This window comes from Zea mays, chromosome 5 (assembly GCF_902167145.1).
Source record: "Zea mays cultivar B73 chromosome 5, Zm-B73-REFERENCE-NAM-5.0, whole genome shotgun sequence".
Classification (NCBI taxonomy): Eukaryota; Viridiplantae; Streptophyta; class Magnoliopsida; order Poales; family Poaceae; genus Zea; species Zea mays.
The window spans coordinates 208,490,725-208,507,976 of NC_050100.1; the positions used below are offsets into that span (position 1 = coordinate 208,490,725).

Consider the following 17,252-nt stretch of genomic DNA (forward strand, 5'->3'; position numbering starts at 1 on the left):
TGACAGAAACTGTGGCGTAGCGACCGAGTGAGATAGTGTAGAGCCTAGAGGGGAGGGCAGATGCTTCTTTTTTAGTCTGAGATGGTGGTGCTACGAATTTGTTTAGAAAAAGTTCCAGGCAACACCATATTTGTATCTCTTTTTGTAAAGCAAATGTTTTGGATGCGAAACACAATGTTTGGAATCCTAAATATGCAATTGTCTCTTGTTTCTCCGCCTCCTTGTTAATCCATCAATTGTTCTCAGCCTAGAATATCTTCATCGGTATTTACCAACCTGGATTAATTTACTCACGATACATATGCCATATGGGAAATGACTTCATAGCTTTGGGTTGTCTTATGGCTCCTTGAATTTGCAGTAGTTACCTATTGGCTGAAGCAGAGCTGACCCCCACTTTATCAAGAGTTGCTCAACAATGGACACTAGCTGCCTGTCATCTATGAATATTACTAGAGCTAGCCAGGCAAGATCTTTTGCGGGGCAACTTCCTCCTCAGAGATGTTTTGCGAGTAGTCACTATACAAGCTTTGCCATGAAAAAACTTGTCTCAAGGAATAAAGGAAGGAGATCACACCGTAGACATCCTGCCTTGCAGGTTCAGCCTTTTGTTTTTCACTCTTTTCGTGTTCTCACTGTGCTTCTTGTGAAATCATATTTGATTACCTTTTCCGCAGGTTGTCTGCAAGGATTTTCCAAGACCTCCACTAGAAAGCACAATAAATTATTTGGAAGCTGGACAACTCTCTTCATTTTTTAGAAACAGAGAATGCTCCAATAAGCCGTTGCAGGTCGTGGTTGCTGGTGCAGGTCTGACATAATTCTCGCTCTTCATCTTATCACTAGAATCACAAATAGATTACGAAACTTTTTTTTTAACAATATAACACATATTTGTACATAAATTACCGTGATATTATATGTTCCCGTTGCAACGCACGGGCACTCACCTAGTTGTGGCTGATGGCTAGAGCATTTCCTCAAACACCATGAGTGTGTCGTCCTTCACGTATGCACACGAGAAGACAAGCACAAGCTACTTGCTCCAGCCGCGATGACAAGTCCGAGCGAGCCGCGATGACAGGACGAAGACAATTTAGCGTAAGCATAGGAAGACGCCATATTTGGAGGACGACTGTACCATCCGCTAAGATAGAGAACCTTTTAGCGGACCTTGGTGGAATAGTAAAATAGCTCGCTACACGATATATTTAGCGGACAGAACGATTTACAGTCTGTTGTTGGAGACAGTCTAAGCCCGAAGGAAGCCGACGAGCCGAGCTAGAAAGTACGGAGTAGATCGTGGGCTGGCCTTCGTTTCTTTGAGATTTGTGCGGCCAAACACGTGGCGTCAATCAAAACAAGCCTGTACAGGCGTTGCTTTGCAGGCCGCTGCAGTGCAGCCAATTTTTTTCCAAGCCTGAAGGTACTGGGCACTGGCTACTGCAGTCTGTAGCTGTGCGGAAAGATTAGGCTGCTCCGTGCAGCGCTGACCGTTGAGCAGAAAAAGGTGCTGCCCAGTAGATTCGTTCATGGCCACCGCCCCTCCCTGCGCCTGCGGCGCTCCGTCCCCATCGCTGCGATGCCCTCTAGCCCTGCCGCTCCCCTTCGCTACCTCTCATCCCGCCGTCCGGCTCGCCGCCCCGCCGCTTCTCGCGCGCCGCCTCGCCGTGTCTCCTCGAAGGGCAGCGTCAGCGCTGGAAGCCCTCGTGCTGGAATCTGACGACGAGGAAGAGGAGTCCGGGATAGGCCTGTTCCAGGGTGAGGAGTGGGCAGCGACCGCCGACGAGAGGGACGCGGTAAGGTCCCCCGAGCTGGAGGTTTTCGAGCTCGAAGAGCTGCCGGAGCAGTGGCGTCGGTCGAGGATCGCCTGGCTCTGCAAGGAGCTCCCCGCTTACAAGCACTCCACCTTCACCCGCATCCTTAATGCCCAGCGAAAGTGGATTAACCAGGACGACGCCACCTACATCACCGTCCACTGCCTCCGCATCCGCCACAACGCCGCTGCATTCCGGGTTAGTATTCAGTTATTCACTATTCAATACCCCGCACTGTCACCTCCCTCCAATATTCCCATTACCTGCTTTATCAACTGCTTCTTAAATTAAGTATATCTACGTGCTTATAAAAAAAGTCTCATTACCTGTTTCATGAACTGCTTCTCAAATTAAATTAAGTATTTTTATGTGCTTATAAAAAAGGTGGAACTGACGTGGAATAAACGATGATATTTTTTAATCGCAACATGAACCCTGCTGATACATAGTGGTAGTGTTTTATAGTGGAACAAGCGATGAGATTTTTTAAGCGCAACCTAAACCTCTGTCCATACAGTGACACCATAACCCACGTGAGAATTGCTTTGTCTTAGGACAAAGTATTTTTTTAACCATAACCTAAATTTGCTCCCACGAAAAGTCAAACTCGGGATCTAAGTAGTGCTATTTAGACCATCTAATCAACTCAGGGGGTGTTTGGTTAGAGGGACTAAAGATTAGTTTCTAGTTTTTAGTCTCATTTAGTCCCTTTTTTGCCAAACACTAGGACTAAAATATGGACTAAAATGATTTAGTCTTTAGTCCTTCACATAGGTGCTAAAAGAGACTAAAAGCCCACATGAGTGTATTTCAAGGGCATTTGAGTCTTGTGGACAATGTATTTAATGACTTTAGAATCTATTTAGTCCTAGAACCAAACAAGTAGGGACTAAAGTTTAGTCCTAGGACTAAAGTTTAGTCCTAAGACTAATTGAAACCAAACATGGCCTCAGATAGGGACCATTTTGTTATATGTGCTTATACAAGCTAAAGTTATTGCTCACCAACTGTTCGGTGAATCACCTAAATAGTTATATAGACACAATCAGTTGACATATTATGGATGATTCGATAAATGCTTTCAGGTGTACAGCTGGATGGTACAGCAGCACTGGTACCGCTTCAACTTTGCACTAGCCACAAGGGTAGCCGATTGTCTTGCCAGAGAAGGCAAGGTTGAAAAGTGCCGAGAGGTGTTTGATGCGATGATCAAGCAAGGACGAGTACCGGCTGAATCCACCTTCCACATACTGGTGGTTGCATATCTCAGTGTTGCTAGGGGGGGTTGTCTTGAGGAGGCATGCACCATCTACAACCAGATGATACAGATGGGTGGCTATAAGCCTCGCCTCAGCCTGCATAATTCACTGTTCAGGGCACTTGTGAGTAAAACAGGAGGCACTGCAAAGCACAATCTCAGGCAGGCTGAGTTTGTCTACCACAATATAGTCACAAGTAACCTTGAGGTGCACAAGGATATTTATGCAGGGCTCATCTGGCTCCACAGCTATCAAGATGTCATTGATAGAGACAGGATCAAAGCTCTTAGGGATGAGATGAAGCGAGCCGGGTTTGAGGAGAGCACTGATGTGCTGGTGTCACTGATGAGGGCCTTCTCCAAGGAAGGAGATATTAAAGAAACTGAGGCAACATGGCATTGGCTTCTTCGGAGTGGTTGTGAGCTTCCTGCCCAAGCTTATATCTGCCGAATGGAGCTTTATGCACGCACTGGTGAGCCAATGAAATCCCTAGAAATGTTCAAGGAAATGAAGAACCGGAACATCCCTCCTAATGTTGCATCATATCATAAGATTATTGAGATAATGACAAAAGCTAGAGAGATAGAGATTGCAGAAAAACTCATGGATGAGTTTGTTGAAAGTGATATGAAACATCTGATGCCAGCCTTTCTTGACTTGATGTATTTGTATCTGGATCTGGATATGCATGAGAAACTGGAACATACTTTCACCAAATGCCTTGGCCGATGCCGTCCAAATAGAATATTATACACCATTTATATGGAATCACTTGTGAGGATTGGGAATGTCTCGAAGGCCGAGGAGATCTTTGATGAGATGCATAAAAATGGGATGATAGGTACTAATGCTAAGTCTGCCAACATCCTGCTCAGAGGCTATCTTTTGGCAGAGAACTATCAGAAAGCTGAGAGCATTTATGAGTTAATGTGTAAAAAAAAGTACGATATACCAGTGGAATCTTTGGAGAAACTTCAGAGTGGCCTCCTCAGTAGTAAGAAAGTTGTCAAGCCACCAAAACCTGTGAGCATGAAGTTGGATGAAGAGCAGCGTGAGATTCTGATTGGCTTGCTCCTTGGAGGCACTCAGATAGAATCTCATGCACAGAAAGGGGTCTACATCGTCAATTTTAAGTTCCAGGAAGATTCTCATGCTCACTCAGCTCTAAGGGTGCATATTCACGAACGTTTCTTCGAATGGCTGCCTTCAGCATGCAGATCACTGAATAGGGAGAGCGAGATCCCTTATCGATTTTCAACCATACCTCATGCACATTTCGGTTTCTTTGCAGATCAGTTCTTTCAGAAAGGCCAGCCTGTTCTCCCAAAACTTGTCCACAGGTGGCTTTCCCCACGGGTTCTGGCATATTGGTTCATGTCTGGGGGCGTCAGACTGCAATCGGGTGATATTGTTCTTAAGGTCAGTGGCGGGGACACTGGTGGTGTTGAGAGAATTGTGAAGTCCTTGCAAGCACAACAATCTTTAGCATGTAAAGTGAAGAGGAAAGGGAGATTCTTTTGGATAGGTTTCCAGGGATGTAATGCCGACTCTTTCTGGAAAATAGTCGAAACTTATGTACTGGACAGTTTTGCTAGTTCCACCGAGGAAAGCCACAATGTAGGTTCTGATGGCTTGCAAGACTATACATATTATGAGAGTGATACGCAGAGGCATGGTAGAGAAAGTGAGGAGTGAGGATAGACTTTGTTCACAAGTTGTCTACATTACTTTCCTACTAACACCTGTCGCCCAGATTGATCTATCACCTTTCCAGCTGATCGTCTGTGGTTGCAGTATTGTACTATAGACAGTCGTGAGCAGAGAGAGATATGAGTAGCTTGGTGGATTCCCTTGTTATTGTACCTGGATTTGCACAGATGTTCAGTTTTTGCTGCCCATTAGTTTGTTGGGTTCCATGATTTCCAGCTGAAGATGCGTCATCTCCAGAAGAGTCAGTTACGATTACGACAGCGTATTCTAGTATGCCACTTTGCAACCTAGAACTTAACAATTGACCTGCAGTCAGCTAACATTATTTCCATGTAAAGAAGTATATGAACGAAGCAATCCTAGTCAACTACAATCTATCCTGATTTTCTATCCTAATCTCTCGCCGGATCTGCGATGGACTAGAGGTCTCCCTGCAGGAGCCTGGTGAGCAAGGTAGTGAGAAGCGCGTCCCTTCTCTCCGCCCTGTCCTCCTCCCTCATCCTCCTCTGCTCCTCGCGCTCCGCCCACGCCTGCTCCAGCATCAGCCTCTCCTGCTCTATCCTCTGCATCGACTGCCGCCATTGGTCTTCGAAGAACAGCCGCTCCCGCGCCCTCCTCTCCATCGTCTCCTGGCGCTGCGCGTCCAAGCGCAGCTGCTGCTCGAAGAAATCGCGCAGCAGGCCACGAACGGCGGACGTCGACGTCTGCGCGTCCTTCGTGTTCCTGCTTCGTCGGGGCGGCTCGTCGTCGTCGCCGCCGCCGCCGTCGTCAGGTTCCTCGCGTCCCGACGGACCGGCCGGCCTTTTCAGCTTCTTTCTACCGGGAGCCTGGACCGCTTCGGACCCTTGGAGCTGCTGCTGGCTCTGCATGTCTCTGCTGCGACTCCTCCTCTGAGGAAGGGAAGTGAAACGGCTGCCGTCTGTTCCAGATGTTGCGCGAATCCCTGGTGAAAATGACGGTCTTTAGTGACAGGCTTAGAGAGACAAACATGGGCGCACCGATCCTGTTGCGATTCTCGGCAACCAAGTGAATGCGCAGGAAGAGCATGGAACGAGACTGACCTTGTTGTGGCGTCCGATGAGGCTCTTCGTCCTCGCTAGCGCTCCTTGAGTACTCGGGGTCGGGGATGCAGCGCTGCTGATCTGGCTGCTGCTGCGCGTGCCCCCGAGCTGCGATGAGCACTCGCTCGGTCTCCTGGTCCTGGCTCCCCGCGCGCCGTCAGATTTTGCAGTCCCACGAGCGGCGCGAGTACATAAAGGAAACGCGTACGTGCTGCCGGTGCTGGTGAATGTGGAAGGCGAGATCGCGTGGGGGGCGTCTGGCACGACCCGGGCCGGGAGACGGGATTAGACAGACAGCGGCCTGCATGCAGCAGCAGCGCCCGTCGTTTTTTTCTCTCTCCCCCGTCTCGTGTTTTTCATCGCCTTTCTGACACTTCCCGACCGCCTCGACGCTCCAAATTCACCGTTTCACACGTCCCCAGCAATGTGAATGGCTTTGCTGCTGTCCACACGGGCAGGGGCAGTGCAGCTCGCCACGTCATCCTGGATCCCCGTGGTCGCCCCCGACATGTTGATCCGTACTGCGACCGTATGGAGGAATGCCGCCGATGGGAGATCTCGCGACGCGCAGTTCTTGTTTGTTTGTTTGTTTCCAGGCCGGTCTGCAGCGGCTAGCGACATTATATTGACCCGTGACCTCTTCTCGTTCAGCACGGCTCGGAGCATGGCGGCCGTCAACGCAATCCGCCGCGCGCCTTCGCACGACAGCGATGACGTGCACGCACCAGCAGCAGCGCGATCGCTGTCAGCTGGAACGCGCCGCCCGGCCCGGTCGTTGTTGAGCATTTTTTACCCTTTCCAGTGGAGGAGGAGCGGGCGTCACACTGATGAGGCCATTTTTTTGATGTGCAGGTGACGGTGTCACGGTACAGCTAGCTAGTCACATGCGTGTTGGCAGCGGCTGCGGCAGTACGACAGATCGAGCAGCCGAATCCTGCAAGGGTGCCGTGCAGTGCAGAGGCATCCGGCGCTTTTCTGCAGATTCGCGCAGCGCCCTGCGGCCCTGCCCCCGTCACCCGGTCAGGCGTTAGTGCCACTACTCCAATGTCCAATCCGATAGGCTTTTGGAGCATCTTCACTGGTTCCAAAAAAAAAACAAATCTTTCTAAAATCAATTTAGAGTGCTGTAATTATCAGCTATGCTCAAACAGTTCTTTAGATGAGGTCCTCAAAGGTACAAACTTTCTAAATATCTCTTTTAGTCCGAGACTTGGAAGTTGTTTGTTCGCCATCGAATTCGTGTTCTTACACAAGTGATGCACTTTGAATGATATGATCTGCAGAAAAGATGAATTCATCATTTTCGTCTGACAAGTCTGAAGATGACCCATCTAAAATTTTAGAGGAAAGTGAACGACAACGATTCATACCGAATGAAAATAGTAAAGAGAAGAACAATGATTATTAAGCTTTATCATACAGATGAAATCAAATCTAAAGCTACACGCAATAACTAGAAATAACTAGAAAAGTTAAGTTGACATAATTTAAAAATATTTAACAACCTAAGAATCGGGAACCGTTCGATGCTAAGATTGTTTTTGTTCCAATATTTATTTAGAAACTTGTTAAATCTGAGTATGAGGAGTTCTTTTTTAGAGAACTAATAACTAAAGAGCAACTTCAATAGTTCTCTAAATAACTCTCTAAATCTTAAATTTAAGAAGTGAACAGAAAAATGCTTCTCCAATGGTTCTCTAAATAGACTTGCTAAATTTACTTAGTTGCTATTCAACTCTATTTACTCTCCACATTTAGCAACTCGGTAGGAACTCCCTAAATACAGTTGACGTCAATTTCTTCACACTAGCGTGATTATTTTTACCTTTCCCATACAATGAGATAGCCAGGTATAACACACTCTTTTTTTATTTTCTAGCATAATGAGGTAGCTAGGTCAAACACGTATGACGCAAGTTTCTCCTTCACCGTCGAACCTAACTTTCTCATAGATTGCGTCACCGGACCACCACTCATCCATAATTCATATCGACCGACCTTTTTTCTTCCGCCCTCATATCCTCTGCTCTCAACCTTATTATCAGGCAGATCTCATAGGGACAGGGCCGCTAAAGCTAGATTCAAAATCGAACTACTTTCTAAATATGAGCAACTATTGGAGACTAAGTTATTTTTTACTTCCAATAGCTATTTAGCAACTTGCTAAACATGATTTTAGCAAGCTATTTTTTAGAGAACTACTGGAGTTGCTCTAATGGAGATGCTCTTAGTTTCGGGAGTGTTTGGCATAACTGATAGGCGACAGTTTACTTCACCTCATGAGCAACTCACAGACTGGCTCGTTAAAACAAGCGAGACTTTCAGCTCAGCTCATGGTAAAAACGAGACGAGTGGCCGTGAGATGAGCACCCAACATTTTCACTCCCAGACATTACAGGAATTATTCAACATAAGCACCCAGACTCCCAGAGTTTGTCCCTCTGCCCAGCAACCCCATTTTCGTTCTAGAGTAAACATGTACCATGGTCCAGGGTCGCGTGTATACAGAGACAGTCATATATTTCTTTAGAGAGGACCAACTCGATTTATAATATTAATAAATAAAATATGTGTGTCTATATATACATGATATATAATAGTTTTTAGTCATAACAAGTAATACACGTGTGCACTAAATATATACTAAATTATAACTTATTAGAAACTAACTTTTTTTGTTTTGATCATAGATATACAAGTAATTTCTTTTTTTTTCATTTCTTGTCTTATATCTCACTTTTTATTTTAAACTTCACTTTATAATATAAATAATGTAGTACAAAACTGCGTTTTGCAACGCTAGTACGGTCTCGTGAAGATGGCCTCATTAAGGCTGGCTCCAACAAAACCCTCTAAAGGGTCATCTACCCTAAATATAGAGGATCAAACGGTCATCTACGCTCTCTAACAGCGTCATCTAAACGGTCCTCTAAATTTAGAGGACTCTGCTGGATTCTCTATATATAAAGTTTTTCTAAACGGTCTTATATTCATTTGAATATTTTAAATAACAGGTTTAGCAAAACTAAAATATGTATAATATATTTGAGAGTATGACAAATACGTATATACAAGAAAATAAAAATAAAAAATGTCTCTAATATAGGTATTTGAGTATAGAGGACGTGATTTAGAGGATGTTGTTAGAGAGCAAGTAGATATAGAGGATAAAATTTTTTAGAGAAGACTGTAAATAACAGATATAAAGGATAGATATAGAGTAAGTTGCGACAGTCTTATAGCACACTTAGGAACCTCCCGCCACGATTCAATTCAATTCACCACCCCCAGTCCCCACCACAGCATCTACGGCGCTGTACAGCATTAAGGTCGGGCGGTCGGGCTCGGGCCATTACCACTCCTCCATACAGCAGGAACGGCAGCGGTCGAATGGCGCCCCGGCCGGCCGGCCCCAACGAAAACAGCCGGGCACGCAAAAGGGACGAAGGCACGAAAGACGCGGCCGCCACCGGCGGTCGGCGTAGAAACCAAAGGCACGAAGGGACACTGCGTGGGGAGGGGAAGGGCGGAGAGCGCCAGCCACGCGGTGGGGGGAAAACCCGAAAAGAGAAAGGGCTGTGTACCTTTCGCTTTGTTGCCTGGCTCTGGTATTGGGTTCCCCGTTCTGCTGCTCAGCTCAGCCCAGCCCCAGAGCCCCTGACCTGCCGTCCTCCCTCCTTCCCTCCCCGTGAGTCGCCGTACGGCGGTACGGGATCGCCACCGCGGCGTCCAGGTTCGTTTCCGTCTACTAGTTTCCATCCATGGCTAGATTAGCTGCACAGCGGTTGGTTTGGTTCTCCTGGGTGCGTGCTACTGCTTCCATAGTTCCATGGCCTGTTTTCAGCGGCACGCGCCGTCTTATCTCTCGCTTGCTCCTCAGGGATGGCGGACGGGAGCCTCTACGCCTGGTGGTGCTGTGCCTTGGGCTGGGCGCTGGCGCTTGTCGCAGCGGACGGCTTCCTCGTGGACATCACCTATGTGGAAAGCGCCGTGGCCAAAGGAGCAGGTGAGAGCAGCTGCTCTTCTTCTTCTTCTTCACCGATTTATCCATACCACGTCCTGTCACAGTGTGCTGTTAGTGTCCTGTGGAAATCGAAGGATTTGATGCGTCTATGCCTGATGGATGTTTTCGTTCCCAGTGTGTTTGGATGGTAGTGCGCCGGCGTACCATCTCGCCCGCGGCTCCGGCTCCGGTGAGAACAGCTGGCTGGTCCATTTCGAGGTTAAGCTTCTTCCAGCCTGCAAGGAGAACGGCCAATCTGCTTCAACTGTTTTTATATGTTTGACTTCAACTCAGTGCACTCAATTGCTGCAGGGGGGAGGATGGTGCAACAATGTCACCACCTGCCTGCAACGGAAGCGCACTCGGTTGGGTTCGTCCAAGGAGATGGCGACGCAGATTGCCTTCTCCGGAATCCTGAGTGACACGCCGGATGACAACCCAGGTACTGAATTTCTGTAGTAGTTGCCCGACGGAGAATTGCTCTCTACTGCACTATCATCTTTGTCTTGTAGCAATTCAGACCACCTAGACCTGTAGCTTCAAATGCTGAATTCCTGTGCAAACCATGGAAACCAGATTTTTACAATTGGAACAAGGTCAAGGTTCGGTACTGTGATGGTTCATCTTTCACTGGAGATGTTGAAGAAGTTGACCCTGTGAGTCCATACTCCACAATTTCTCAATCTTCTGTTTTTTAAACACAACGTTTTATTTTCTTTCAGATCCTATGATGTTGCAAGAAAACTCACTACCATAATTCCCCCCCTCTTTTGCCTTTTGTTTAGGCAACAAAGCTACATTATAGAGGTGCCAGGATATGGCAAGCTGTCATGGACGACCTGCTTGCCAAAGGGATGGACAAAGCTGAAAATGTGTGTATTCTTACAAGCATAGTTCTTGGCAACCATAATGGTTCGCAAGACTAACTAAATTGTGCCAGGCTCTAATTTCAGGCTGTTCTGCTGGTGGTTTAACCTCCATACTACACTGTGACAGATTTCATGACCTTCTGCCGCCGGCTGCGAGGGTTAAGTGCCTTTCTGATGCTGGGTTCTTCATTAATGAGTAAGACAATGTCACTTCTAGTACTAGCCAGCCCACAGCAAAAAAAAAACCACAAATGTGATTTTTGAGCCGTTAAAATACAGTGCAAATTATAATAAACAAAGTGCACTCAAAACAAAATGGCTCGTATAGCTTTTCTGGATACGGAAATGCTTTTCTAACATATCTGATCCTTTTGTTGACAGGAAAGACGTTGCAGGAGTTGGGTACATTGCTGCCTTTTTCAACGACGTCGTTACAACACATGTACACATTTTTACTTCACACTTTGTAGTACTAATAATAGATGAATATCGTGTGTGTGTGTGGGGGGGGGGGGGGGGGGGGGGGTAATTGCAACACATCCAGTACAAGACAACGAGATGATTCCTACGCCTCAGTTCAGCTGATTAAATCAAACTTATTTCATTCACAGAAGTCCAGAGCGCATTGTTCACCTGTTATTCTATAAGCTGATTACATTGTTTTCAAATGGATTAGGGGTCAGCAAAGAATTTGCCGCCTTCATGCACTTCGACGTTACCTCCAGGAACGGTAAGATATAAATTGCAAGCAGCTTCATAATGCATCTGTAGCCAGGCAACGCATTTCACGCACTCAAAAGTACATCTTGCGTTGGATGCAGTGCTTTTTCCCCCAGAACGAGGTGAAACAGATACAGACACCTCTGTTCATCCTCAACGCAGCATATGATTCATGGCAGGTTATCATTCGAGGAGTTCCGTAACTGTAAATATGGGTGTGTTCCTTAATTATTGCGGATCTCTCTGGTGCTGCTGTCATATAGAACACATTTTTTTCTGCAGGTAAGGAACATTTTGGTGCCAGGAGTAGCTGACCCTCATGGAAAATGGCATAGCTGTAAGCATGATATAGACCAGTGCTCTGCATCGCAGCTACGGGTATTGCAGGGTTGGTCCTATTGTGTCTGCAGTTTCCAACATACGTGCCATGTCCATGCTTGACTAGTCATATGGATCAACATTTGGTGCAGGATTCAGGGGTGATTTTCTGAAGGAAGTGGCAGAACTAGGGAACTCCGACTCGAGAGGGTTGTTCATAAACTCATGCTTCGTGCACTGCCAGTCTGAGATACAGGAGCTATGGTTCTCATCTGACTCCCCCGTGCTCGGAAACACAGTAATGCTAATGCACCAGATATCCTGAAGCTTACATTTCCATTGAATTAATCGTGCTTTCAAAGCATGAAGGCATTTTATGTTCGATCTAACGGAGTTTTTCTCACCTGTGCAGACAGTAGCAAACGCTGTTGGCGACTGGTTCTTCGACCGCAGCTCCTTCCAGAAGATAGACTGCCCATACCCTTGTGACTCGACCTGTCACAATCGGATCTACGATGACTCATCACAAGCATAGCAATTACAGTGGCCTCACTTCGTACTGCCATTCACCATGTTATTACATTTGACGCTTCCAGCATTGCTAACAGTAGGGCAATGCGTTGATAGCCATTGATTTTTTTTTTCTTTTTACGAATAAGATCAGGTGCCGGCGGCTTTAACTCGGTTGCTACCGGAAAGTGAGCGTGCATCTTCCGACGGTACATGGCATGGTTTATCTGGATGGATGAATCGATAATCATAAATTCTTAAAAACACAATAAATATTCTAGAATTTTTATGTTGTGCAACCGTGACTTATTTTCTCTTTGTATTAGTCATCTATTTATATACATCTTGATACTAAAAAATAAAAAGAAATAAAGAAAGACATGCTTACGATAACTTTTCAAATCGAGTTCAATGCTATCTCTATTAAACAATAGGATTTAAGATTACATGTCTTACTCACATTTCATCTTCTAAGTCTGAAATTCTTTATCGATCTTGATGACGCTCAACTTTACATGCAGTTTGCATAAATAATCACGTGATAGCGGCTTCATAAAAATATCGCTGATCTATTTCTTAGTGCTTAATGTTCATATTCCCATCTCCAACGCTCCCAAATGGAGCAAAATCTCACGTCTACATGTTTACTTTGGTCATGGAAAACATCATTCTTGCTTAGGCCTAGGGCTCTCCTTTTGGGCACTGCGGAGCTCTCAGGAGTGGAGAGGACAACATGTTCCTCGACATCCATGTTCTCCTTGAAAGAACGTTATGCCTCCTATAGTCTGAGAGCTTCTTGGATATTTCTATTTCTTCGAAGGACAGTACATGCTCCTGAGTTGCGAGGACAGAAGAGTTGGCCTCTAGTAGCTTATCCATTGACATACTTATATTCAAACTTTACTATATGAACCGTGCTGTAGAATAGTGCAAACAATGCTTTTAGATAAACTGTTTCAGATGACCTAACGGTGGAGTTCTAGCTCTTCACTTTCCCTAGCCTTGGTGGCCTCCTACTCGGACTCTTGGGTCACCAGTGTCTGAATCTAGGCTGCCAGCTTCTCTGACGCATTAGGGGGTGTTTGGTTTGTAGGGACTAATGTTTAGTCCCATCATTTTATTCCATTTTAGACTATAAATTACCAAATTTAGAAACTAGAATAGAGTTTTAGTTTCTATATTTAGCAATTTTGTAACTAAAATGGAATAAAATGTAGGGACTAAAAATTAGTCCCTAGAAACCAAACACCCACTTAGTCGATGTTGCCGCCATTTGAACGATGACCTCAAGCTGGTCGCTGCTAGTTCTACAATCAGTGCCGCAACATATTACATATCCCAAACTTCTTTGGTGTCCTCTTAGGCCTATGTCATGGCAGTACTAGTGGGTATGGCCTCTTCGTTGAACTTCTAGGTGGCTTCCACCATTTCCCTCCTTTGCAGGGTCTCGGCCGCAGCCGCCACTCGAGCTTCATGAATAGTGTCCTCTAGATGGGCTCTCATCTAGTTCAGGAGGTGTTGATCCTCCTTGAGCTTTTGCCACTCAGCAGCCACCGACGCATGGACTTCTTTAGGGCTAATCTGGCAACATTATTTTCTCAAAAGATTTTTATTTTCCTAAGAAAAAATAGTTTATTTTTTATTGGAAAATAGAAACCCTTTAGAAAAATTAAGTTCCCAAACTAACCTTGAGTGATATATCCACTCTAGCTACTGACTCAACCCGCTTTGCACGAGCGTACCATGGGATTAGGTCGATGATAGTGTCCCCCGCTTTGGGGCCTCACGAAGTCCCCATTCAACTTGGTGTCAAGCCTCGCTGTCACTAGGGTCGAGTGCCTCAGGGGCTCACCGGCAGTGAAGATCCCTTGACCCCTTGGGTCAGTGTCTCAATGTCTCCCATGCTAGGAGCATACGGTGATGAGGAGCCACCACCTAAGGATCGCTCGGCTAACACATGGAAAGGAAATGGAATGTAAGCTATTTTTATATTGATTATGGTGTTTGATGATCACCACAACATTATGTATTAACTAGTTTACTAAGTGAATGGTTTTTAGGTTCATAATAATGAGTATTAAGGACCCAATATAAAAAATAACTCAAAACCTAGTTAGAAAAGGCATATTTTGGAATAAGTGAACCATAAGTGGTTCAAGAGTTTGGATAAATTCTAACGTCAATCTGTTGGATAGTAACACCCTCGCGTCGTCTTCCACTCGAGCGACACGGGAGGCCCCAAACCCTAGCGCATCTACTCTCTCCTCCTCCCCTCCTGTTAACAACTCTGTCGGCTAGGGCACGAACAACAGTCGCTAGAGGTGTGGAGAACGGGAAGATATGACATGGGGAAGAAGAAGATAGCAGGGTAGACGATAATAGAATTGTTATTTTTGTTCTTCGATACCCTCTTCTGTACAGATACACGCCATTTATATATGGACGCGGTCACACAAGTGTATCAGTATTGAGGTCTATATTACATGTCCCAATGTGGCCCAACCACATTCATATTTGGCTTCCTGGCGCACTCTGATCTCCTCCGCTGCGCTTGTGCCTTCTCTTCTGTCGCGTCTGTTTCTGTTGTCTTGTTCATCTCTTTCCACTGACGATTGCTTGCTAACAGCTTCATCACCTTGTATTGACCCCACTTGCCAACCAATGTGGTGACCATGGCAGTATGCTGACACCTCCCCTCGTTGTCGCCGGAGGAGTCTACCGGTGGTCGGTGTGGACTCCAAGGATGACGGTGGCGGGGCGTTTCTCCCTCCATTCGTTTGGTCTCCATGTGCTCAGATGTGATATCCTGCCCCCTGGGATGGGATGTCTTGGCCCAAGGCTTAATAGAATTAATAGTGTAATCATACAAACAAGGTGTATCTTCTTTTTCGGAAGCCTATCTCGAAAAAACCTCTAAGTTAAGTGTGCTTGGCTTGGAGCAATTTGGGATGGGTGACCGACCGAGAAGTTTTCTCGAGTGCGCATGAGTGAGGACAAAGTGCGCACAAAAGACTCGTGTTGGTCTGTGGGGACAATATAATGTCCTAGAGAGCTGCCAGGAGTAAGTACCGCCGGTCCAGGGATTGGACGGGGTGTTACAAGTGGTATCTCGCGGTTTCACGGGCGTGTGTGGGCTAGGGGGTTCGGGTATATGGCGCATGACGCATGTGGACCCGGAGTGGTCACATGGTATGGCATATGACGACACTAGATATACAGACGTGGCCAAGAGGGGAGGTTCCTGGATTGGGGTTGACCGACGAGGACGTCGGTCTTCTAAGGGGGTGGATTGTGATATCCTGGCCCCTAGGATGGGATGTCCTGGCCCAATTCTTAATAGAATTAATAGTGTAATCATACCAACAAGGTGCATCTTCTTTTTCGGAAGCCTATATCGAAAGAACCTCCAAGTTAAGCGTGCTTGGCTTGGAGCAATTTAGGATGGGTGACCGACCGGGAAGTTTTACTCGGGTGCGCATGAGTGAGGACAAAGTGCGCACAAAAGACTCGTGTTGGTCTGTGGGGACAATATATGATACTAGAGAGCTGCCAAGAGTAAGTACCGCCGGTCCAGGGATTGGACGAGGTGTTACATCAGATCTGAGCGGATTCTGTGCCCGACGGTTTTCGTGTTGTGGCGGCGGGCGGGCTCTTGTTGCGGTCGACGTCGGCGTGGCTGTTCCTCTTCCGTGGGCATTTGTGCGACGTCGACGGAGCCGCAGCCAGGAGTAGGCGAAGGAAGGGCCAGCTGCGGGCGCGACTAGGGTGGGCGCCATCCCCTGCACCGTCGTCGTCCCCGTCCTCGGCGCCGTCAGGGGGCTTCAGCTCCTAGTGGCTATCGTTGACGGTCGTGATGAGCACGACGTCGGTGCAGGGCCTGTCGGTGTCGCTGGTGGGGTCAAACCTGCAGGTGTCCTCTATGGGTAGGGGGGCTTCCATCGGAGGCTTCTTCCTAAGCGGGGGCGGTTTCGGCACCATGTACAGGGGCACCGTGACCATGGCACCATGTCAGGGCTTAGGGCGCCATGCCGTTGGAGGGTGTCACGCGTCCCGTGCGGCGGGTCCCTCCTCTCGTCAATAGCAGGGCCAGCTAGTGACCTTCCTCGACCTAGTCTTCCACCTTCTTCTTGCTTCTTGGCCGATGGCTACTCTGCGAGTGCCCGCCAGCGAGCAGGTCGGGGATGCTCGGGGACCTGTGCTGGCGGTTCTAGTGTTCTGGCCGCTGGGTCCGGTGCCCCTAGGTCTGGGGCGACGCCGGTGGAGTTGGTTTTGGTAGGAGCGGCTGTGCTAGCTTGGGTCTCAGGATTCTCCATCTTCGTGGCTGGATTCGAGGACCGTGAGCTGGGGGCAGTGGCTGGTGGCGTGGCGCTTGCGCCTAGTGGCAGTTGGCTACGGTGGCTGCGAGTGCCAGGGGCGTCGTCAGCACTCGGCATCGGCTTAGGCGCGTGGATGTGTGTTGTGTGCGAAAAGGTTTTTTTGTCCGGATTCGTATGCTGGGACGAAGGGGGTGGCGACCGATGTAGCTTTGCGGCTGTTGCTTGTCAACGCCCCTCTCGAAGGGCTTGTGCGGGATGTCAGGGCAGCAACGACAACAGAGGAAGCTTGTTATGGCTCGGTGTCTTGGCCTAGCGATGTGTTGTGGGACTTCTTAGGCGAAAGTCTCGACGACGGTGACGCCCATGGGCACCGCTTCCCCTATTGAGGGCGTCGCTTCCCCGACATTGTCTTCCATGGGCGAAAGCCTAGTCCATCGTGGACAAGCAGCAGTGGTGTCAGGTGACGTCATTCTCTTACTGAAGGTGTCGCTATTAAAGTTTGTCTCGGCCTCGATGTCGCCTTCGGCTGATGGCTTCGCTTCTAAAAGTTGCCTAGAGGAGGGTGAATAGACAAGCAGAAACTTTTTCAACAAAAACTAGAAACGAATTGGGTAAAACCGGTTCCGCCGGTGTCAAAACCGGTTCAATCGGTTTGCACGAGCTCAACTA

At 47.4% G+C, this 17,252-nt stretch overlaps 3 protein-coding genes across 6 annotated transcripts; 2 read left to right on the plus strand and 1 right to left on the minus strand.

Moving 5' to 3' along the window:
• The first annotated feature begins 1,467 nt into the window (after positions 1 to 1,467).
• On the plus strand, positions 1,468 to 7,039 carry LOC100382871 (uncharacterized). The gene is made up of 2 exons (NM_001357055.1): positions 1,468 to 2,015; positions 2,903 to 7,039. The coding sequence occupies exons 1-2, from the start codon at positions 1,533 to 1,535 to the stop codon at positions 4,769 to 4,771; spliced, it is 2,352 nt and encodes a 783-aa protein (NP_001343984.1). The 5' UTR covers positions 1,468 to 1,532; the 3' UTR covers positions 4,772 to 7,039.
• LOC100283763 (transcription factor GT-3b) lies at positions 5,081 to 6,013 on the minus strand. Its single transcript, NM_001156662.2, has 2 exons — positions 5,848 to 6,013; positions 5,081 to 5,729 (listed from the first exon to the last, which is right to left on the minus strand). Exon 2 carries the CDS (start codon positions 5,653 to 5,655, stop codon positions 5,206 to 5,208), a length of 450 nt encoding a protein of 149 aa, NP_001150134.1. The 5' UTR covers positions 5,656 to 5,729; positions 5,848 to 6,013; the 3' UTR covers positions 5,081 to 5,205.
• A 2,091-nt stretch (positions 7,040 to 9,130) lies between the features above and the next one.
• On the plus strand, positions 9,131 to 12,566 carry LOC100284816 (uncharacterized). Of its 4 annotated transcripts, none has more exons than XR_002269435.3 (13): positions 9,131 to 9,580; positions 9,728 to 9,853; positions 9,987 to 10,069; positions 10,163 to 10,292; positions 10,427 to 10,506; positions 10,636 to 10,722; positions 10,791 to 10,915; positions 11,101 to 11,161; positions 11,396 to 11,449; positions 11,541 to 11,618; positions 11,722 to 11,817; positions 11,910 to 12,055; positions 12,170 to 12,566. XR_002269435.3 is itself a non-coding variant. In NM_001157711.1 (13 exons), the coding sequence occupies exons 2-13, from the start codon at positions 9,730 to 9,732 to the stop codon at positions 12,290 to 12,292; spliced, it is 1,197 nt and encodes a 398-aa protein (NP_001151183.1). In that variant the 5' UTR covers positions 9,445 to 9,580; positions 9,728 to 9,729; the 3' UTR covers positions 12,293 to 12,536. The 4 variants fall into 4 exon arrangements, 2 of the variants coding, with proteins under 2 accessions (NP_001151183.1, XP_035823975.1); XR_004858206.1 differs by having other exon boundaries at positions 11,917 to 12,055; positions 12,170 to 12,556; NM_001157711.1 differs by having other exon boundaries at positions 9,445 to 9,580; positions 11,722 to 11,827; positions 12,170 to 12,536.
• Positions 12,567 to 17,252: the final 4,686 nt, after the last annotated feature.